This window comes from Pagrus major, chromosome 4, assembly GCF_040436345.1.
Source record: "Pagrus major chromosome 4, Pma_NU_1.0".
NCBI lineage: Eukaryota > Metazoa > Chordata > Actinopteri > Spariformes > Sparidae > Pagrus > Pagrus major.
In genome coordinates this window covers 28,654,883-28,679,007 of record NC_133218.1, presented here as the reverse complement: position 1 = coordinate 28,679,007, position 24,125 = coordinate 28,654,883, and the positions used below count along the sequence as shown (strand labels likewise).

General features: G+C 40.9%; 2 protein-coding genes across 3 annotated transcripts in view; both read right to left on the bottom strand.

The window, feature by feature from the left end:
- Nucleotides 1-82: 82 nt before the first annotated feature.
- On the bottom strand, nt 83-12,753 carry smyd2a (SET and MYND domain containing 2a). The gene is made up of 12 exons (XM_073465137.1): nt 12,511-12,753; nt 11,204-11,267; nt 10,596-10,706; nt 9,542-9,602; nt 7,763-7,890; nt 7,010-7,077; nt 6,481-6,583; nt 6,206-6,316; nt 5,231-5,351; nt 4,892-5,066; nt 3,237-3,345; nt 83-3,113 (listed from the first exon to the last, which is right to left on the bottom strand). The coding sequence occupies exons 1-12, from the start codon at nt 12,681-12,683 to the stop codon at nt 3,030-3,032; spliced, it is 1,308 nt and encodes a 435-aa protein (XP_073321238.1). The 5' UTR covers nt 12,684-12,753; the 3' UTR covers nt 83-3,029.
- Nucleotides 12,754-17,731: 4,978 nt separating this feature from the next.
- The window catches only part of galnt2 (UDP-N-acetyl-alpha-D-galactosamine:polypeptide N-acetylgalactosaminyltransferase 2), a 53,431-nt gene continuing 47,037 nt past the window's right edge, over nt 17,732-24,125 (bottom strand). Inside the window, exons 12-16 of one of the 2 annotated variants that reach the window (XM_073464330.1) lie at nt 22,039-22,131; nt 21,063-21,146; nt 20,450-20,576; nt 19,076-19,195; nt 17,732-18,969 (exon numbers count right to left, since the gene is read on the bottom strand). In XM_073464330.1, coding sequence (XP_073320431.1) covers nt 18,814-18,969; nt 19,076-19,195; nt 20,450-20,576; nt 21,063-21,146; nt 22,039-22,131 — 580 coding nt within the window. In that variant the 3' untranslated portion in view covers nt 17,732-18,813. Of the gene's footprint in view, nt 18,970-19,075; nt 19,196-20,422; nt 20,577-21,062; nt 21,147-22,038; nt 22,132-24,125 lie in introns of both variants that reach the window. The other variant, XM_073464331.1, reaches the window with a different exon arrangement.

Sequence of the window (24,125 nt, the reverse complement as noted above, 5' to 3'; positions counted from 1 at the left end):
GCGTTAATACAGCGCATCTTTGATAGTTCTCACTCTCATTAATGGATAAAAAAAAAAAAAATTAAGTATACATAGCAAAGCATTTGTCATACTGTCATTTATTGAGATCCACTGACATGGTACAGAAAGAATCAGAGGCTCACATTATTGTTTTGCATTCCACTAACACAACATTCATGCCTGATAAAGAAACAGTTCATTACAGAAATGGCAGAAAACATCATCTGGGTTTCCTTTCATCTGGTTTCATACATGCAGCATGAGTATGGATTTCACCGTTTTAACCCTTGTGCCACAGGTTTTCATCTCTCATGACATCACAGAAAAAAGTCAAACAAATCATATGCATGTTCTTAGAGTACGGCCAGAAATTAAACGTCCGCTCTAGTCTGGCAAACAGAAGATTAAGATGTTTTTTGGTTTCTGCAAACCAGCCTACAAAACGTCTTTTCATTGTGTCGTTCCTTTGTAAAAACATCCACAAAAAGTAAACATGTGGAACAGAGCTGCTGATTGGTGCTTTTGGATTACCTATGCAAAGCTGTAAGGCAGACAAGTTCTAGATGTATTTTTACAGGTGAAGCAAAGAGTCATCAATGCAGGAGTTGCTACAAACGTGACCACAGGCAACTCATAACAACGGGCCGTTTCCAACCCGCAGTAACCCACATTCATGTGGTGCATAAAAATTGCATCGATATTAAAGGAACAGTTCAGCCAAAAATTTTAATTTAGTCATTATCTACTCAGCCTCATGTAGATGGAAAGTCAGGTGGAGTTTGGTTGTCCACAAAATATTTCTCGATGTTCACAAAAGTGATCAAAGGTGTAAATAGAGTATTTTCTTCTTGAAACTTCTTGAGACTTGGAGTACGCCGGACAAGCTGTGTGGAGTCGTTTTAAGTCCCCATCTACTTCAGTTGTTTAGGAGAATGCCGCCACGCTGTTTTGCTGTGAAGCTCCAGAAATGTTTTGTGGACTACGAAACTTCACCCTACTTTCCATCGGCATGAGAGTGAGTAGATAATGACTACATTTTCATTTTGGGGTGAATTTTTCCTTTAAAGAGGGAGAAGCTACAGGTATTATAAAGAATAAAATAATTACATCTGTGACTTGTGTCAATAGAGGCAGGTCAACTGTCTAGTCTCAAAAACTTATAAAAATGAAACAAAATGTGCTTACTGGTTTGCCATTTTGACATCATTTTGTTACAGAAAATTGTACAAAATTTTAGTGCAACAAGAACCCTTAAGTAAGGCCCAGGTGATGATCTTTGCATTGCCTTAACCTTCAACTTTTTAAGGCCTCCTTTGCACGCTGCATGCTTACTCTTAAGATTCAAAACGGCAACAACAAAGAGTAAGTCCTGTTGCCTTTCATGTGGTCTTTCTAAAGACTGATTTAGTCAAATCTGCAGCAGAGAGAAACTACTGTAAAGCTGCTCCTCCTCCTATTCAGGGTCAGGGTCTTTTGAAACCATTAAACAGGCAACATTTCTATCATTTATGACCAACCACGTAATCAACATGATTTTCTTAATTTCACTGACACACATTTTATATGTATCCGTTTCAGCTGGAGGTAACGCTTCCTTTAAAAGTTGTCATGTTGGTAAAATTTGTCATATATTAAGATCATCTCAGTCTGATAAACTTACCAGAGTGCAAACATGAACTCTGCATTCAATCAGAGATTAAAGGGAGATGCACTTTCACTTGTTGACCATAAAATTTAAAGTGTATAAAGAGGATGATATCCCCCCCTCGTTATCTCTTGTGTGAAAAGTCAAAAGTTATATCCTGCTAAGTCATACTGTATGTTAATATTCTGCTCACTGATGCTAAGGTGACTTCATCCCCAGGTTTAACGATGCTTCTGAGAAAACACTAAAAAAGGTACAATAATGCATCTCTTGATAAAAGGCAACAAAAGCTACAGTGTTGCGCCTTTTTTTCCTGAGAGCAAAGGGGCTCTGATCCAGGATCATTGGTTATGTCGTAGTAGCGACGTCTTCACTCTGAGGTAAACTGGTCTCAAATCAGCGCCCTTGATTAAGGATACACTCTGAATAGAGAATTATAGCTGGTTCCTTGTCAATCAAACCCATGGCCCTTTTGGTCAACAAGCCTCATATGAAAAAAATGAAATACAATAATAATAAAACATGCAACACTTCTTCTGGTTCTTAAAACAAGCAAAACATACTGTAAGACAAGCCCATCAAAACACTGGTTATTCAGTCAGGAATAGTTCGTTGCATTCTCTTCTCCGTTGCTACAGAGTACCTGATGCATGGTCAGTCATCTTTTTTTCACAGTTTAAACATGAATCAATGAAGCCAGAAACTCTGCTGCTGAATAATTGATAGAATTAAAATGCAGAGGATGCGATTTAAGTAGTAATGCCCTCCGTAACAACTACTAACCAGTTTGTACAGAAGTCCAAACCATTAAACAACTGCTATGGAGCAAAGCTGTACAGCCAAAACTGCTGCCAAACACATGAACGATGGTGAAACAGTCTGTTGATGGGTCGCAGAATGTAGTTAATTATTTTAGACTCACAAAAAAAGGGGGGCAAAATTCCAGAAAAACTGCAGAAAATAGAGTTGCCGTAGCTGTCACATGAAAGCTTTGTTTCGTCCAAAAGGATGCTTTAGAGGCAGTATTTAGGTTTTTCTTCTTTTCCCACTGATGTGATGACATTTTTTAAAAACATGAATATAGCTGTTGAATGGGTTTAATGAGCTTCAGCACACAGAAAACAACATGTGAAGTTTAAGGTTAGAACTGAGTATTATAGACGGAAACATAACGTGGTCATCCTCAGCCAGAATATGTTGACAATACACATGAAAAAAGAAAGAGACCCTTCCAGAGAGAGGCATGACAAACACTGGAGTGGGCGACAGAAAGGCAGAGGTATAAGATGTGTGGCATGCAGTTGTGTTTTTGTTGTCTTCAGAGAGGTTCCTCAATTAAGCACCTCTCTTCGTAATCTTTTTTGCTCCTCCTGCTGCACCTCGTTTACTTCTGCTCCTCGATTTCTCGTTTGACTTCAGCTACATAATGGTGATCTTTCCCATGAGCCACCTCCATGATGGCAACTGCCTGTAGACAGAAAAAAAACTGAATTTACAATCATTTCAAAAAACAAACTGCAAATTTACATATGTATCCATCTTCACTTTGCCTTTTTAAATACACCAGCTGACCAGATATCTGTAAATGTACCTTCTTCAGAGCTCTGACTCCTTGTGTCTTCTTCTCCAGCCCCAAATACAGACGTCCCAGTTTCAGATACATAGACGCCACATTTAGAGAGTAGGCTGGGTAGTGAACACTGTAGAGAGAATATAATTTATGCATCAAGCTTAACAGTGAATACCAGAGGAAACAAGATATAATCTATAATTAATGTTACATCTAGTTTTGTTGTAGTGCTACAAACATTTAGAACATATCAAGCTGGGAGAGTACAGCAGTAAAAGATAAAAGATATACCAGATGTGGCTGAGTGCTGTGTACCACAGAGGGAAAATGAGTTTAGCGTGTCATGTATAAATATAACATGTTGTAGTGTGTATATTGTAGGTAGGACTAAGAACAATTCATGAGAAAATAGGTTATGCTGTATTTAAGTGTATGTAGTCAGTAAAACATGAATAACCTAATTCTGAGCTGCAAAGTGCAGCTTAAAAAAATTATTAAAGAGAATTAAACCTCATAGAGGTCTGCAGCAAATCTCATTACATAACTGGGGTGAAGCGAGGAACTGTAACCAGACGAGCCAGATGGCTTGTGAAACAGAACCAGTTCTTAGAAACGGTCCGGAAAAGGGCAGGCACTTTAAAAAAAAAACTAAAAACTTAGCAGGTTATTGGCCGAACCATCTGGTTATCGCTGTCTATCACCGGCTAACTTCAACCAATCAAACAGTAGGAGAGTGCTCCCACTTCTGATATCACTGATGGTACAGCAGCAGCTACACCAACCTCTAATGCCAAGTTCACTCTACTGGATTTAAGCCCTGATCTTGAGTTGCCGACAAAAAGCCCAAGATCAGAGGCTGATCTGCGCACCATGAATGACGATCGGTACGTGTGAACTGTTCAAAGACATGATCCAGGAGCTCGGGGACAGCTCGCCAGCATGTCGCTACACTGGCTAAATATCTGGTTGAGTCGCAAACGGGTCGGGGAGCAGACACTCTCCTTTCTCCCTCTCTCCGCTGATGTCATCTGCAGCAGCTCTCTGAACCCAGTCTTCTCACATCTGTGTATGGAGCGGGCACAATAATAGACTACAGTTTCTATAATATAGACACACAAGCTGGTCAGTATTTGTAGCTGTGACTTCTTGCTGAACCACAGTTTGAGCAGGCAGTTTCTCGTTTTCACTGCGATAATAATCCTCGCTGCCCATCATCCTAATCCGTCCTCTCAGGCATATTGTTTTCTTTTTCTTCAACCAAAATCCGTAGCTGCCAGTAGTTCCTCATAGGACGCTGATTGGTCCAAACCACTGTGGTTCAGCCACAAGCGCAGAGCTTGAAGCCTGGAAAGATTGAATCCTGAAAGTTCATCTGGAACGTTGAAGGTAAACGGGACCATTCATCAAAGCACTGCCTCCAAAAATCTGCTTAGGTTGTAGTTCTAGTGCATACAGGCTCATCCAGAGTGATTTTAATGGTTCAAGTGTAAAGAAGCCCATTGTCTCCACCCTTAGATTTCTCCAGACCTCTGCAAACTTGATGAGACAAAAGGTCTGAAGAAGTGAGATCAAATTCTTACTGATGGGGTGACTGGCAAGAATGCTGCTGTACAACTGATTGACTTATCTTACAACATCTATTGTACCTGCACCAGATCCCTTACAGATCACTTTACCTGTACGGCTGAACGATCTTCTCTCCGTAGCTCATAGCTCCATCCCAGTCCTGCATGTAGAGACAGACGCCCATGGCCTGATACATCATGTGCAGCATGTAGACGTTGGTGTCTGCAAATATCGCTCCCATCTTCTCTTGGCTGAGCTCACACATCTCCAGCAGCTCACTGGGGGGTGCCATAGAGTCAAGGAATAATGACACAAACAATATGCTAAAAGAAGAGGAGGTCGGGAAGTAAAAGGTTGTTCTTGATAGAGACAGAGGAGGAAGGGAATCAGAGAAAATGGAAACAAGAATGTGAAAAGGAAATACAGTTATGAGCGGAGGAAGAGGATATTCTTGTAGTGCTTGGCTCTCCTGAATTCCTCGATTACATTTTTGGCATAAAGGACCATAGATCGGATTTCCTCTGGCTCTGGTGGAGAACTCAGCTTCCTGATCTCCATTTTTTCTTTATCCTGGAAGGGGAGGAAAAGAAATCACAAAGAGCAGGAAACAGATAGTTACGATCTGTGCAGTAACATATCATACAGAAGATACTCTAAAGGTTATGTAAAAGTACGGTACAGCAGAGACAGCTGTGTTCCGACTTCATACTACTGAACACACTCATTCTGACCACATGCAGTGTGTTAACACTGGAATAGTGACAACATAAACAGTTCTGCAATACATCTGTTTGAATAGGGAACTAAATATGATGTATGAGCATGAAGTTGATTTATTGTCTCATAACGGGAGCTATGACTGCTGATTAAAACTACTTTTAGTAGCTCCACGAAGATCTCAGAACACATAAACAGTTCCTATTTTCAGAAAACATGTTGGTTTCACATTGTCTAAGTTACCAAATGCAAAAGTATCAGTAGTTTTCCAAAGTCAAAATGATAGTAGACACACGGTGTCACAGATCTTCTCTCACGTTCTGCCAAAACAACATATACTACGAAGAAAGGTGAATGTATGATAATGAAATTGTTTTGAATATAAAGTGTATTTTGATTCTCGACATCCTCCAAAACACCCAGGTTTTATTTTCTTTCCTCATCTGGGGCTGAATTGAAAGTGTCTGGTTTCTACAGCTGTAGTATACACAGTATATTTGCGTATGTAGTATGGAATCTGGACACAGCTACTCAGTTTGTGTGAGAGTGTAAGTTCAAATCTCAAACAAAGGAAGGCACATGAGACACCAATACATTTCTCACATCAATGGAGGCAAAAATGTTTCTGCCACATTTACATTGTATATATCAGTGATTAAAAACTTTATAAAAGGTGTAAGAGCCTGAGAAAGACAAGTGAAAGGTACCTTGGACTTGGAGGTGCACTCAGTACACTGGCATGTGAAGAAGTAGGAATCTAACAACCTCTCTTTCCTGTCCTCTGTCGGATAGAGCAGGTCGATGTAACTGTTGAAGATCTACAGTGCAGAGCGAGAGGTGAAAGACAGAAAGAAAAATTCATGTCATGGTCCTTTTGCAAGAATCAAAATTAAGAATGTATAAGAATCTGTATTTCTTCCTGATGTATGTGGTCTCAAACTGGCTGTCACTGAGAAGCATCTTTGTTACAGCGTTTACTTACCTCGTCTCCAGGGTTTATCTCTTGAACAGCTCGGACCTCAGCCACTGTGCCTTTGTAGGTCACTATGACATTCGGGCTACAGCTGTGATTCATCAGCGCTACACTGTAGCGAAGAGAGGAAGGAGGAGAAGCACAATAGCTTAAGAAAGACTTGTGAAATCACGGAATCGTAATAAAATCACCACATTTAGCAGCTTTACGATGGTCGGACTACATGATGGTTTATGTATATGCTACGCTGACTATAAAAAAAGAAGGACTGAAACAATTAAACAAATCAGATGTAGATGTCATATACAAGAGGTGGTTGATAAGTTCATGGCCTAAGGAAGAAGGAGATGAATTACACAGCTCTCGTTTTATGTATGTGCAATGGAGTGATCACACAGACAGTTTTAATTTAATAACTTTTGTGGTATTTCTCTCTCACACAATCAAAAATTGCAAGAGAAGGAGATTTTACAATGTCAAATACAGCCCAAATATCAGTAGTTCAATACACTGATGAATGGATGAACTGTATACTTACTCTGGAAAAACAGCTGATCCCAGATGGGAGAGCTCCTCATCCTCTATGGTAAAACCATTACAGTTAACCTGAAGACAGAATAAAGGCCGGAAAGAGAAGGAGGGATGGGGCAAGAAAGAAAGCTGGGTGAGTAACATGATGATACAACTTGCATCACCCTTTATTCACTTATGCTGTAACATCCCCTCCACAGAGGAGGAAATCCAGTAGTAGGTGACTGAATGAAGCTGTGAGATAAGAAGAGGCTGATGGTGTAGCATGGAGAGAAAGTAGACAGCAGCTCTGACAGACAGATCAAATTAAAAGAGCTAAACACTGCAGAATTAAACAGACTGGACAAGCGTGTGTGTGACACAGATCCTAGTTTCACCTCCACATGTGCTTAAATGTGTATCTGCCAACAACTGCAGGGACAGCTGGGGATAATGTAAGGGCAGACAGATTACAAATATGTGTAACCGTACGCATGAGTACGAGCAGTGTGCACATGAATACTGTGCACATATATTTGCACACTGTGGGTCTATGTGTATGTTGCAACCTGGCATGTCCTTTCACATAGCAAGAGAGGTAAACACCTGTCTGTTTTGTCAGCCAAAACCTCTGATGCTCTCCTGACCAATCACACGACAGTAACAAAACACACCCAAGATCCTGGATCCTTGTTGGAACAGGATGTGGGTTTCTGGTGACCATTGTTCTACAGAGAACCTGTACTCCTTAAAAAACCTGGTGTTGTCCAGTTTGTTTTACCTGTGCAAAGAGCTCAGTGAGAGCCTGATCGTCGGGGAGGTCACTGATGTGTCTGGAGTAGAAGTGGTGCAGGGCTGCAATGTCTGTCTGGTTCATCTCGTCCTTCTCACTGTCCATCTTATCTAAATCTGGAGACAGAGGAGATGACAAAGAAAGAGAAGAACACGTAGAAAAAAAGGACATGTAAAGAAAGTCAAGATCTTGAATTAGATCACCATGAAGGGACAAACTCACAATTTTGTGAGTTATAAGCTCATTTTCTTGAGCACAAAATCGAAGGCTCCCAACTCTGGATTTTAAATCGTTAAATAGTGTGTCTGTGGATGCGTGTAGACATCACAGGTATTACTAACAACCCTTAAATCCGACAGATAATGCTTCTCACGTTTACCATTGGTCAATTGCTAATGAGTTCCACCACCTTCATAAATATCCAATTCTAGGAGTATCAACGACTTTCCATGTGCTAAAATTCAAGGACCCAACACAGCATAGCTTGACCATGATCAATGTTGAAAGATGTTACAACACTGAGACATTTATATAATGAAAACTAGCAGACTTTACAGAAGCTCACAGACAACAAATAAAGAGAGAGAGATGCTTCTCAACCGTGCTGCTGTTACAGTAGTGAAATATCAAGAGCTTCAATCTCTATTCTAGCATAATATAAATTTCAAGCACTGTTAATGGCCAAATGTCTATTATCAAAAAAATTTCAAGGCCTAGTACCCCCGAAATTCAAACACAGGATTTCAAGGACCCATGGGGACCCTGAAATGGGATAACTCAAAAGGTAGGTGATAAACGTAAAAGGGACAAAATATGAAGCTTACTCCAAAATTATATCTACATATGTTTTGTCACCACTATCATCATAATTTATCATGCGGCTCCTTAGTACAACCACTCAGTGTTCGTAAAATGTGGGATATGCTGTTGCTATAGGCCATGTGTCATTGTCAGTCACACGCACTCGCAGTCTGGTGGCAGCAGGCAGCAGCTGGTCACTGATTTGCTTTGTGAGCATGAGAGACAGGTGTGAAGGTTAATTCTGTGACAATCCTCTGATGACACATCTGAGCCTGAAACAATAGCTCACACTAAATGATAATACCAAACACAGCAGAGAAAACAGTTTGTGGGCACTTAGATGGGCAACAGTCTTGTTTTTGTGCGTGTTTGACAAATACAATTTTATCAATTTACAGTGTATGATTAGGATTATTGGGAGCAGCCTAACATGTATTTTCAGGGCTTATATTTTATATAATCTGAATACCACAGTTGGTTGAGCCTTTGTTTAAAAAGGCACCATAGAAACAAAACAGAAAACACAATAATAATGTTATGAATCTGACTGTGTGCTTAAGTTTCCTTTCTACAATTCTTTACTGTAGTTATGGGCTGGCATAATATATATGGATCAAATATATCATCTAAAAGCTTCGCAGTACAATCGCAGTCTCCCAGAGAAGAGGGTTGAGTACCTTGCTCAAGGGCACAGTGGCAGTGATTTTTAAAGAAGGGGAAACATGAAATTACAGCACCCAGAAGCTTGGGATTTGAGTCCCCAGAGCTCTGCAGAATCGGAGTGAATGAAAGAGACAGAACGAGGACTGGAGGCTACAGCAGAGGATATTAATAGACACACTGCTACAACTGCAGAGACACAGAAAGATCGCGCACACACACACACTGCACCATGTAACTAAAAGTGCGCGCAAATGTAACTAAACATGCACGCTCATGTATTCATACACACACAGACACACTTACGGGCTTCAAACTCTTTGAGCAGCAGCAGCCTTTCTGAAGGGTCTCGCTCTGTTGTGACTCTCTGAAAAGTGAAACACATGAGATTAGTTAAGTCAAGACAGCAAATCACACCAAATGAAATACAAAATAACTGAATTTAAGACCAATGAAGAAGTAATTAATACACTATAATTAAACAACAGCAGGTAAGCATGCCTGGATGATGGCAGCACAATACTTTAATTTAAACTGAGGAATCATTACAACACAACAAGCTTATGTTACTTTGTGTTGATTAATTGTTTTTATTAACTGGGTCAAAGGGCCAATTTGAACATGTGACCTTTCTGAAGTGCAACAAGTGAATAGCAAAAGACATGACACCCATGACAACTATGATATTCACGCAAAGGTATTCAAATGACACTGAGATGAGTGAAGTCATTACATCGCTGTTCGACTTGCATAAAATATGGTTACGCTCATAAGATTAACTTATTATCAAGCAGCCACTTATTTTATTTGACTTTTATCTTCTTTAAAGTTTGTTTAAAGGTTCTAAAGAATTTCACATCGCTCCTTTCAGCCATCAGCTTTCAAATTCAGGCTGGTCATTTTGAGTTTTCATTGCATTTATAATTACATGAACCTCACAGGTATAACTAGTAACATTACAATAACATTAGAGCCCAAGTTTCGGCATGTCTTCCCCTCTCTCTCTCCCCCTTTCCTGTCTGACTCCCCTAGCTGTCCTATCAAAATAAAGGCTAAAGGACCAAAGAAAAATCTTTAAATAAAACAACAACAACAATAACATTACATAACTTTCAATGCGCATTTCCAGTTGTTTTTCTCTTTAGTCTTTGATTTAGTTTTGTTTTCAGTGTCATAAGCATTACTACTCTTAGATTAAAAGTTTAAAATCTGCTTTCTTAAATTTTTAAGCATCTCAAGGACACAGTATTGAATCCGTCTTCTCTCTTTGTGTTAAACCTTTGCTACATAGACATACATGTTGCTCCCAATTAAAAAAAAGACTGAGAAACATTTCCACCCCTGCTTCTTTTTACTTTACCTGTTTTATGATTAGTCTAGCGACCAGTCTGACAGTCTCAGACGGACACCAGTTTTCCCCATAGGCAACCATAGCTACACACTCCAGCTTATGCATGGGCCAATCACCTCTCTGCATAAACACACAAACACAAAAAGACAGAAATAACGACAGTAAGCAACCCTCCGTTATTACAGCAGGACAATAAATGAAACAAAAGCTTCAAACACAAAAAGCAAGAAGTTGAGGGTAACAGGGAGAGAGAATTAAATGAACACAGTGGGCACGAAGTGTATGGATGCACAGACTATATTAATGAAAAACATGATCTCTGTTCTAGTTGGCCTCCAGCTGACTTCTTTAGTAAGTTTATCTTTAAGCTTTTGGGCTGTTGTTTATTTTATTATCTGCTCTGGGTTTTTTCACTAGATATGTCAATGGTCAAAAATTATGTGAAATTGCATTTGGGCCTCCAAACGCCCTGACAAATACGTACACAAATGTCTTCCACAAACCTAGGGAAAAAGCTGTTTACTGTAGCAGTAACATGTACTCAGTCTGTTCCTTTAGTTATTTGTGGACCTGGCACACATACTCACAAGAAAAAAAGGAGCAGCGAGCCCTCTTACCTGACAGTCGACATTGCAGTAGTAGGCTTGTTTACACTTGCCGCATTTAAAAAGATCTTCTCTCCTGTAATGACATGAAGACACAACACGTTACTCCACCACAGCTGTGAGAAGTGGATTGGGGTCATCTACACAAAATACCACAGTTATTTCTGTGGAGACGTCTCTTCTGGACACTTTCCAGTTGGTTGATATGAGATTAAATTAAAACTTTTACTAACATAGTTATTTTCCAAAAACCAAAACTTTTGTGCATGATGGCTTGATATACATTATAATAAGAAGCTCCAATTAAATTCCTCACCAGTTCTACAAACATTTACAGAGCATCTTAATAAAACAAAGGGTCATTTTGTAAACCACAACGGATTAAACATCACTGTTACAGGAGTCACAAAGACGTCCACCCCCCTCAGTTCACACATGCACCCCTGGCCTTCTCATCTCCTCTCCTCTCTTGGGACACATGGACAACTATATTTAGCACCCTAACCTTTTACTGCTCTACAAACCTGAATGGCAGCCCGGGTAGGACGCATGTGCATGTATAAAAGTGAGTGGGTGAGTGTGTGAGAGGGAGCTAATTTTACTCTAAAATGCCTCAAAAAGTAGGCAAGCTAGAGGGCAAAACCTTAAAAGCACCAGGTTAACCTTTCTGTATGTTTTGAACACATTGTGCCTACACACACCTACACATGTCAATACTCTATGGACGTTGTATCCTACACACAAATGGATCAAATTCAGGTTATCATTATGTTCTTACCATGAATGAGCAAAACTCGTAACTTGAAATAGAGGCAGACTCTTGACATCATGAAGGCTAGCTGCTGTCTTTCTACTGCTTGGCTTTCAGGTGCATAAAAGCAACAGAGTGTACATAAACAAAAGGCTAAAAATCAGTGAAGTGTTCCTTCAATTGAGTATACAACCTGCACATGTGAGTAGCCTGTTTAAGACAGTGTACTAGCATATTAATAGGCTCATTTCGACTACATTAAGCTCGTTGTACGTGAGTACTGACATCTTTTTCAGACTCTCCGGACTCTGCAGTGCTCCAAACAAATGCTGCAGTGTCAGTCAGGTGAGCTGCCTCACCGCACTGACCCATTTCAGTCTGCACCAGCTCGGTAGGTGTCCAGAGGTCCACATGCTAACCTAGCTAAGTACTGAGGTTAGCCAGCGCTGGACTGGACACATCACTCTCTCTGCTGCCGCTGCTTTAATTAAGCTAGGCTGAAAGAAAGCCTGAGGCTCACTGTGACAGAAGTGTGTTTCCCAGTTGTTTCGGAGAGGTGAGATGTTACCTGGTGAAGCAGTGCTCACAGTGCGCTCCTCTCTCATTCACTGTCAACACGTAGGAGTAGGCAGGGCAGGCGAAGACCAGCTCCCCCACCGCGAAGTGCCTCACCGCCCGCAGGCCTCGGCCTTTGTCCGGGCTCAGGAACCTCTCCGTGCCCTCTATACCTTCGTTCTTCATGGTTTTCTTCTGTTTACGGTCTCTCCGGGCAGATAGTGCTGACCACCACCTGTTTCTGCTGACTGCTCTAATCAGCTTGTCTGAGCTGCTGCCCGCTTCTTCTTCTGCGCTCCCGTGTGTGCGCGCTGTGGCTCTCAGCGCCCCCTGCTGGACAAGCGACGACACGGTCCAATCCAATACAGTAATCAATGCATGCAGGCTCTGACTGCACTGGGGCTGCAACCAGTTATGATTTCTATTATTGATTATTCCACTGCATAATGTCAAAACAAACAAATAAATAAACAGTCTAAAATGTAAAGATTCATTAACTATCATCTTTGATAAAGAAAAGCAGCAAATGTTTGACATTTTTGCTTGAAAGTGACTGAAACTATTAATTTTCTTACAATCCACCAGTCGACCAGTCTATCAGCTCTACACTATAGCGGTCTGCCCCAATACAAAAAGCGACCAGACGTGCCAACATACATAATCACTGCATGCTTGTGTGCTCTGCCTGATCGTGTCCCTTCTGGACTGGTTTTACCTGCATGTGTCTCCGCTTAAGGGGCGCAAAATCTGAAAATGTGCTTACAATTTTCTAACTGATGCATTTAAAATTGATTTTGAATGCTACATGTTGTAATGTTTTGCACACGTTGTCATGTTTAAACTACCCGGGCTGCTTAACATTGTTTTGTATTAATTGTCTGCATTGTATGTGTCCTACTTTACTCACTCCTTTGATTCCTTAATATTTGAGCCTGCTATCTCTTGTCCTAATTTTACATGTTGTGTGTTTTATTTATCAAATCATGTTAATTTTATTCATATAGCCCAAAATCACAGTCACATTGCCTCAGTGGGCTTTACAATTTGTACAGTGAACGACATTCTCTGTCCTTAGACCCTCAATTCGAGTGAGGAAAAACTTCAGGAAGAGCCATATGTAAAGTACTTTAGAGGTGCAAAGTAATAAACTACATTTACTTAAGTAAAATTTTGAGGTAACTGTTCTTTGAGTATTTCAACTTTTTTTGCTCCACTACATTTATTTAATAACTTCAGCTACTCGTCCCCTCCAGATTAACAATGCAAAATGTAATTTAAAAAAAAACATATGATGTATTATTACACATTAATGCATCAATAAAGAGAATCCAATATAATAACCACTCTAAAATAGCCACTGTATAACGGGTCGAACAATTATCAGCCTGTCGGATGATCAGATCTGATATTCAGCATTTTTCTGATAATCAGAATCAGTGTTTTGTTTGTTTTTATCCAATTGCCGATAAAATAAATTAATTTAAAAAGGTTTTACTTCAGTTCTGTTACAGCAACCTACAAAGTGACTAGTAAATAAAGTTACCAAATAAATGAAGTGGAGAAAAAGTACAATATTTGCCACCAAAACATGGAAAATGGAAGTACAAGTACCTCAAAATCCACTTAAGTACAGCAATAGAGTAAATGTACGTAGTGATGTTCCTTTACAGCATATGACTGGTTGGAGGTCAGGCTGCTATTCCTACAATATAACATCTTATCCAGAGTAACAGCGTTTGACTGATGGATGGAGAAAGTTCCTTCTTTAAATATTAACGTTTCAGAAAACACATTAGTTTCTTGTTTAGCTGCCACGTCGCCCTTTCCCTGAACAACAGAGGATTTTGCAGACAGTGGTCCAGATTTATTGTTGCATAACTGTGAAAACTGCAACCGACAAAAACAGAAACATCAATATTTTACTGTATCTCGACATGTTTGTGTTGGTGCTTATGTATCTGTTGCAACATCAACCGCTGAGGCAGACCAAAATACTTGAGACACCGTTTAGTTTATATATATAAATGCTTTTATTTAAGTTAATCATTTCTCCTCATTCAAAGTTGAATTTCTGCAGTATCTATAAAACAGGAAACAGTTAGAAGCGCTGTACAGTCTGACAACAAAACTAGGAACCGCAGCTGAGTACACTGTGTATATATGTACATACTGTACACACACTGATGTAGGTATATACAAAAATATACACTTTTACATGTGCGACCCCTCGAGCCATATCATTCAGTGAAGCCACGTTAACATCATGTCCCTCCCTACTGATTCATCGGTTATCAGTCATTACTGGTTGATGAGACTTGTACAGTATAGTGTCTTATGTGCATGTTAAGCCCCTCTTGTGCCCTCACTCACACACACTGTTACTGTCACTCGTAGCAAAAGATGGAGAAGCTTAAGCAGTCCTGAGCTGGAGGTCTCAGCGGGGGCTCTTCACACATCTTCTTCTTTTAACCCTAAGAGAGGATTTGAGGTGGTCTGAAAGGGAAAGATCCTTCTTGTTCGGACAAACTATGACATAACTCTTCTCCTTGTTTCAAGGAAAAGTTGAGCGAACACAAAGCTTGACCTTTACAAATCCTCTCTCAAGTCCATTAAAAAAAAAAACGTCCAAATACACAGTGAGCATGAATGATGTCCTACTGGTGCGGTGGGGAAGACGCTCTTGTTCACTGACTGGTGTTCAGTTAGACGCCCCCCTCTTAATGTTGATTATGACGCCTGTCTGCAAGATTGGCAATATTCCTCCTCTCTTTGAAATAATACTATTAGCAATTTCCAAAGTGCCTCAAAAGACATTTTGCAGACTAATTTAAAGACATAAATTCAGTGTGTCCATTATAAAACTGACACCAGATCAGCTGCTAAGAGTCGTCCTCCCCCCCCAGTGTGTCCTACACATTGAACTCAGACTGGGAAGAACAATGAAATATGCAACAAACTGTAGGCGAATGAGTCCTCTGCTACTCATTCATTATTTCCAAAGACGTCTCTCTCTTTTCATTCGTCCTCATACAGAGAAAACAGGAAGGAAGCTTTGGCACATTGTGCTAAAGATGTAAACATTTAATCATCCAATCAAAATGAGGCTACAGTCATTTCCTCTGTGTCGAACATAAAAAGAATAAAAATAAAAAAGCAATCTTTTCATCTTCACAAGAATAAGACTAGTTTTAAAAAGAAAAAGGCTTCAAACAACACATGTGAACTGTTGGCCACTCAGGTGTGTCTGTGCAGTCTCCACCGCCTGGATGTTTTAAAAGGGCTGAATCAAATTTTAATTAACAAAACCAAGGACAAAAAAAGAATGTGATTGTTAAAAAAAAGTCAAACTCTGGGGTGGTGCATTTTGCATAAAAAATTTACTATCTTGAGTCCCTTTTTTCTTTTCTTTTCTGGTTTTCTACTTGTTACCCACAAGAAGTGGGACAACAGGGGGCGCTGTACACCATTAAAAACATGTTACCCTCACTGACAAGGAGGAAGGGCCAGATACTTTGACCTCCATGAGGTTCTCACAATGAACATTTCAGAATCAAATGTTAATACTTGAGTGTCAGAATGACACCAATGACCCCCATGACCAGATCAAGATCTGACATCATACATATGAAAGAGATGTAAAATGATAGTGCCTGCACCCAACGTATCAGAAGAAATCACAAACTTCAAAGCAAAACCAAAAAAACGTGTGTGGAAAGATGGCAGCATTAAAAATGTGTGGTAGTGCGGTGTACTGTACCAACGCACACTTAAATTCCAATCAGCGCTTCAGTATTACAATTATTGATTTGCAACATTTTTATAAAATAAAGACAACTTTTTCTTTTTTTCAAAACAGAATGGCAAAAAAACAAAAACAAAAACCCTTTACCATTATTTCTCAGTAAATTCACCCATCATGAAATCCAAACTGAAACCCTAAATCCGCTTTGGGCCCCTCGAGTCTGGTCACCATGGCAACACAAAACTCTCCTCACATCTAGGTTCACCTTCGGGTCTGGCCTCGTACCCGCAGGCCCACAGTGCAGCAACCTATCAAGTCACAGGATAGGCCATTCAACCAGCTGCTGTCTCGGCTGCACCTCTCTCCACTCTACTCGCTCTGCTTTACAGTTGGATGAATGTGTAAGACAAAGGCGCACATCGTGTTCAAGGAACAAAATGGAAGGAAAGAAAAGACAGGTGATGGTTCAGGGGGATGGAAAAGTGTCAGACGATACAGCGAAACAAAAAAAAAAAAAAGGAGAATTTACGAGTAAGGATCGTGTGAGGATATTTGACATTAAAGAACACTTGAGGCTGCAACATGTGATTTCTGTTGTACAGTAAAAAGATGTTTTATGTTAATCCAGTTGCCTTGAAGCTGCCAAGTGATGAGTCACTCCAAAATTTAATCAAAAACAATTTCCCCGAACAGCACCATCATTACTCATCAGTGACTAACAGCACAGAGGATCACAGAACCCAGGAAAGACTAGCGTTGTAAACAGACACGTGCGCTGCAAATAGTATCAGTAATACTATGGAGTAACAGGAAAAACGGAGAACTGGCACAATGCTGTTTGGCGACACTGAAATATCGTTATGAGAATAACGTGGCTCGCTAAAATAAACAAGACGTGTTCTCATTTTCTGAGCGGTCCTGTGCGTGCAATCAAAAAAATCTGCTCACCTTCAGCAGAAACAGAGTGAGGACAAACAGTAAAACCTTGTTTATTGCAGCTTCACACTTACGAACAGATGGCTCATCTACCAGGCACAACGAAGAGAAAAAAACACGTGGATGGAAAACACTGCTACTGACCGAGTGACGCTGTGCGAGCTTGGTGGTGATACATGCAGCTTTTCAGAACACATGTGCATGCACATTTCATACAGTTTGACTGAAGTCAGTACTTTTCTTTTTGCATGACATCTGTTCTCAGGCTGGAATAATCAAGGCTTTACTTTGTCAACAAAAAGAGGGATGTCAATGTTAGCCACATACAAGCACCGGTGTTTCCTTCTACTGCCGTGCAAAAGCATATGAGCCTTTTAGAGCCAACATCTGTCAGCTCAAGGGAAAAAGCTGCAACTTTAAATGCAGTTTGAGCGTGATTATAAGACGTTAGCCTTCCTACTAAGCCAATATAGACACAGGCAAATGGAAATGATCTGTGCAGGAAAAAGAAGATGTACAAACTGAACCGTAGCGTCAGAGAGCAGCGTGAACATGTGAAGAAAAACTCTTTTAATCGCTTCTCTCGTATTCCTGAAACACAAAACATCCTTCTGAAATTTGGTTCCATAATTTTTTTTGATAGAAGTAAACAAAAAAAACAGAAGAGATTTGTTTCTTGTTTCTTTTAGAGACATAATGGTGTAGAAGTGACGATGCTGCAGCAGCCAGTGCCACAGCCTGAAGACAAACAGTAAACCCTGAGGGTGGGCTTCAAGACACTTCCTGGTTTCAGGAACTGCACTTCCGGCCAATCCGGTGTCAGGCCCCATCCTAATTAGAGAAGCTCCTCCCTGAAGCCCCTTCCCCTCCCCCCCAAGACACAATCTGTAGGAAAAACTGTATAGAAAACAAAGCAGAATACACAGCTTTCCACCTCGGCTGATTTTTTCTCCGTCGATCCTGTAAACCAATGAGAGTAAAACGAGAGGAAATCTCAAGGAATCAAGTCCATTTCCTCCCTTCACATCACTCTACACCCACTCAACAAAACCACAACAGAGGTGTGGTAAAAACAAAGAGAGCACCGGAGGGGAGCGACCACACCGAAATCCAATTCTTTCTCGAGAACGAAAAAAGAGCTCCTGCGAACCTCCGTGGAGAATTAACAGCAAGAAATAAAAAATATTAATAGGAAAATAAAATAATTACAAAGTAAAAACGTTTTTTCACCAGCATTAAAGAAAGTAAAAGAAACAGAAAGATTTCACTCGCCATTTTCATCTGGAACCATCAATGAAAAAACACTGAGGTATGTAGTTTGGATGGAAAGCTTCTTTCCTCATCATGATCATCACCGTCTACACCCATCCACCAAATACAGTCAGTTTCCTGTTTACTCCATTATGGTCTACAAGCCCCTCCCCCACTGGGTGTGGCTCTTTGTCTTGTTTATTTTGAGGAGGGGGAGAGGTGTATAGACCTGCCTGGCTGCATCTCTGAGGAAGAGCGAGAGGGATCCATTAATCCATCAAGTTTTGTCTTTTCTCCTCGAGTCCGTTTCCATCTCTTTATCCGGGCCTCAGAGTCTGTCTGTGTCTCTATCCAATATCCAACTCTTCCCAGGGTCTCTAGCGCCCCCTATGATTGTAAATTCAGGGTGAACTTCCACTGTTGGTTGAGGCTCGGGCTGCAGACTTCTACAGTGAGTCCGCCCATCCTGGCACTGCGGCTGTCGAGACAGAGGTTACTGCCCACGTGACGAAGCTTCGAGTTGGACTCGATCTGCTCCCATTTCTGGTGAGACACAACAATGTCATGACATAAACAAAATATGTAGTGGGTAACTATACAAGAAATGTTTGTGAGAGAACGGCTCAGTTCCGGTCCAACCAAACTTTACCTGTCTGCTGTCATTCTCTCGACAGCCTTGTAGTTTGATGAGCGAACCAGCCGTTCTGTCCACCACAGTCAGACACAAGTCCATGTGTTTGACTGACTTATCCTTGGTCAGAGCCCACTCCTTAACAAAAGAAGATGCCAAAATATTAGTATAAATGCACCCACACATCTGCATGCCAACACACTGGGGTTCTGAGCAAGAAATGACCCAAGTGGAGTCTCAATATTATGTTTAATTTTATAACATAATACAGCTACAGAGTACGTGTTCCCTCAAAGTTTTGTTCTATTTTTTAAACAAAAAACAGTGTGTCGAAATTGAGTTGTTCACTCCAATTACTTAATTACATTGAGCTTACCAAGTTGCAACTAGAGAAGGCGATTTCTGAAGAAAGTGTGTTGTGAATGCTAGACGTAGGAAAGCTGATGCTTAACTGCACGGCTGCCTTTAAAAGTTGAGTAATATCAATAATGTCTGGAAGATGTGGAATATTTCAAGGTTTGTTGAAAAGCTGACGCTAAACTGCACAGCTGCCTTTAAAAGTTTGTTTTGAAGCAGCTGATGGAATATGAAGAGTTGTAAAAATTGTGAAAGAGTCAATTACTATTACTAAGACCAGCTCTGCCCTCTTTACATGAACAAATAAAGAGGAACACAGTTGCTCAATTATCGTACTGCGCTGATTTAACAAATAGCAACAATAGATAATAGTAGTGGGGCTCAGTGACTTTGTTTCAATTCAGTATAACCAACACCCAAGAAGACAGTTATTATTCTCCATCAAGACATGCAACCTGAATTTAATGAAGCGTCTTTGTTTGCTACAGTTAATTTCAAGCTAGATTTGCCAACGTTTGGTTCCTAAAATGAAAAACTGCTCATGTGATATGTTTTGCCATTTGGTAAAATGACAGGGGTGAACCAGGCGTGTAAAGCTGATGGTCTTTAACTCTCCGTGGCAGTTTTCCCAGTAAGAACACACCTGCCATTCTATTTTAAGGTACGAACTATTTGAGAAACTGGGCGCACACACACACACGCACATAAACACATCCTCCCATTCAAAGTGCTCTAAGAAATATACACCTCCAAGAATCATGTTAAAATCCTTCCATGTACAGATATTCTGAATGTAAGCTGAGTTTTCAGCACAAATGCTAAGTTTGCAGGTGGACTGACAAATAGACAATTCTGTATAGATATACATATATAGACACATTCCCTCTTTATAGGTCCTACAGTCTGTGCAGCATTTGACCTTTAATTGTTGAATCTTTTAACCTCGTGGGCTCTCACCACCACCAAGTGCCACCCTGGTGTCTTTGGAGTAAGGTTTGACAAGCTGACCTGTGTGTGTCGTCCCTGTAACGCTACCTGGTTTCCCCCAGCGTTGTGGCATTCATAGACGCCCACCACCCCGTCTGCAAAATGACCCAGGGTGTCCAGACAGTTTCCTCCCTGCTGCAGGGCTCCAAACGCTATGTCCTGGTGATCTGGGACTCTGAGCACACACAAACACAAACTTAATTGTTTAATAGGAAATGAAGAAAGGTAAGAGCCAAAGAAAATGAAATAGAAAGTTAATGTACGATTTTCATCTGATAAATTAGACAATATAACCTTTATGTTATTACATTTGAAATTATTCATATTTAGATATGTTACGTTCAGACACTAATAATCTCATTCATGTAGGTGACAAATTGAAAACCTGCCAACATCTAATAATGTGCCTGAGTCATAATTGCTAGCACGGGTTAGTCATTAGTGTCACCACAGTGTAAAGCATTAGCACAGAGGAGATCACAGTCATAGTGCTACTCCTGGCATAGCTGTGGCCTCCTACAAACCAGGTCCTCGTAACACTGCAAATTCAGTTCAGGTGAGACGGTTTCCTACATGTAATTTCGGTCTGCTTACCCAAGATTATATATTGTGTCATACTGTGTACCCCATCATATTCCATCAAAGTCTCTCATTTTCTTACCGCAGTTCAGGGTAGACGTTCTCCAGGTACCATTTGAATGGCTTGCAGCCTAATCTCTTCTTCATCTCCAAACGACTCTGGATACTGAGCGAGAGAGAAAGAGATGGTGACGCACCGAGAGAATTAGAGGTTTGATCACCAAAATGTTTCCCGACACTGATTGAATTATAGCCCTCCCACTCTGCCGGTCTGTAAGGGCGGACAGTGGAGGCCGAGGTCACGTCTGAGGCTTCATCCTCTGGGGAAAATAACAGCTTCGGTTTGCACTGGAGCGAGATGCCAAGTGTGCTCCCAAAAGGTCACATAATAAGCATTTTTATCTTTGTCTTATTACTAAGCACTCTATATACTAAACACTGTATGAATGTGAGAGCACCTACTCTTGTGTAGCCTCAGCTGAGAAAAGTGGAAATAGGCAAGGAGCAGCAAAGTAACTGAAATCACCATAGAAAACATAGATTGATCCAGTAACACAGTTAGGCTACTGAACTGCACCTTGGATATTAGCCTTTTATTTACCCAAATCATTCAGATTCCTCCTCTGGGAACCATGTAAATGTTGAGATTCATGAGCCCTATAACCTCTAACAAGCCAGTTGAATATCCATCTACCACTTTTTCATGGAGCTTTGCCATCTGATTCTTGGTACTCTTCACCAGAGCCATTTGTGTCCATCATGTTCCTTTGCCTTGGAATATCGTGTCATAATTAACCACTAATCCTTAAAGCATGTCAAATAATATGGCAGTCTTTTGATTGGAGCAAATCAAGCTCTGACTTCTTGCTCTCTTTCAAGCCACATTAACTGCCTGGTGTCACATGAATAAAAAGGGTAACTGACTTCGTTTACAGCTGACACGCTGCTAATTGGCAATCCAATTAATACGCCCATTCATGTAGCTGCCTTTGTGATTTTATGATCTAGTTATATCAAGCTGTCTGACTCCTGTAGGGCTCACACTTCATGGTACTTACTTTCCGTAGGGGACGTTTCGCGCCGAGGGGACGGCAGCGTAGTAGAAGTTTTTGTACTCGTCCATCCAGACCTCTGCTGCTCTCCTCGTGTTCCTGAGAGAGGGGTGAGGGGAGAAAAATGAAGGATGAGTGAGTGGCGTGGAGAAAAAGGAGTTACCAGCCACCTAAGTACACCTAATTTTTTTTCATCATTAACAAAAAAAGTCAAAAAACGCCCTAATGTTAATGGGATCTATACTGGGCTGAGACACATCCTCCATCCAAGTTTCATGGAAATCCATTCAGTAGTTTTTGTGTAATCCTGCTGACAAACCAACCAGCCAACAAAAGGACACGGTTGAAAACATAACATCCTTGGCGGAGGTAAAACTACCAGGATGTCCCACTGCATCTGGTCACATTTTCCATTACGCAAGCCAGCATCCTTTCCTGGCTATTCTGACCCACAATCCTCGACGCAGCGAATGAGAGGGCACATTGACTGAGCCCGCGGAGAGAGCACAGACAGACGACAGCTCATTGACAGATGACAGAAGCCGCAATGACAGATGACACTGCATTCAAGTGAAAGTGCGAAACATTCATTGTGTCTGGTGTGTGCAGTTAATTCATCAATATACTGTGTCAGACTGCGATGGATGTATGAGCGAGAGGGCCAACGTTCAAGGCATGATGTTATGACAAAGTATTATGTCCTGATTGCTGCAGCGCATGCTAAAGGTACAAAGGAAAAGTATGTGATTTGGAAGTATCTCAGTCCTGCTCTCACTTGATAGTTTTTTAATAAATCTCTGCAGCCATTAGAGGGCAGAGTTCCACTGGTTTAACAGACAAAGGTGTGTTTATTTTTCCAGTTACTGCAGACATTGGTCAACAGTGTGCATGTGTGTGTGTGTGTGTGTGTGTGTGCGCGCTGCCAAGCACAGCAAGGTGTTGACATGAAGTCCAACGACATTTTTGTTGAATTTCCATTTTTTCTGATGATCTAACACAGTGGTGTCAGACTGTGTGTCAGCTGGAGTCGAACACAACTTGCCCATATATTATTTCTAGATGACAGGTTTGCTGGAAAAGATCTTTCGATTCGTCAAACACAGCTAAAACGTGTCCAGTTCCAGACAGCTACAGAACTTGTATTTGCAGATGTGTCCGGAAAGCTGCCTTCATTGCTGGAACAAATAACTAACCACAGTGTTGCAATTCGCCTTTTTGTATTGGAGGAAATGTAAATTCTGACAGACGAGACAGAAAGAACACTGTGTACTGTGACTTTCACCTTTACCGGAGTCCTATCTCAACAAAATATCTTTACTTTTACTTAAGTATGACTTTTGGGAGCCTTTTACACCAATGAAGATATAAAACGCCAACACAGTGAACATCTGCTACCGTAAGTGTCACCTAAGACTAGCTTTTGCCGGCACCCATTTAGTGGAATAAAAATCCCCCAAAGCATGGACACTGGCATCTGTAGATCAGAGAACTTAAAAATTCATTGGAGGTGACACCAGATGCTGTGTCAGTACTTTTCACAACAACTACTTTCAACATGGAACCAGCTGTGCAGAAATCTCTGAATTTCATCCTGATCCACCTGTGCCCCAGCAACAGAGGCAATGCACTCTACAGGGAGCTTTATATGAGGCCTAGAGGGGCCTTTCTCCACTTTGGTCCCATCTCCACATGTCCAATATACGTAAGCTGTATATTTGGGAAATGCAACTCCCACAACAATTATAAAGTCATCCGAGCAGACAAACCGTGCGCTGTCTGGTAGCTCCCCAGGGTCCCTTGCAGCAGACACAGAGCGGGTGTCTGCAGCTTTATTCAGACTGAAGGGCAAGACATTCAACTGAAGCACTCTAAAAGCACCGACAAGCCGCTCTGCATTGTTGAGGCTGATACTTGAGAACATCGCTCCACCCAATCAATTAATGAAAGATATCTTGAAGTGTCGGAAAGGATTATGCAACTACTTTTGAGACACATTTTGATAAGAATATACTGGGACCACGGTCAACAGGAGGCGTTGAAGCTGAGTCATATCCAGAGCCAACACGTTATAAAGGCTATGACACTGTGTGATC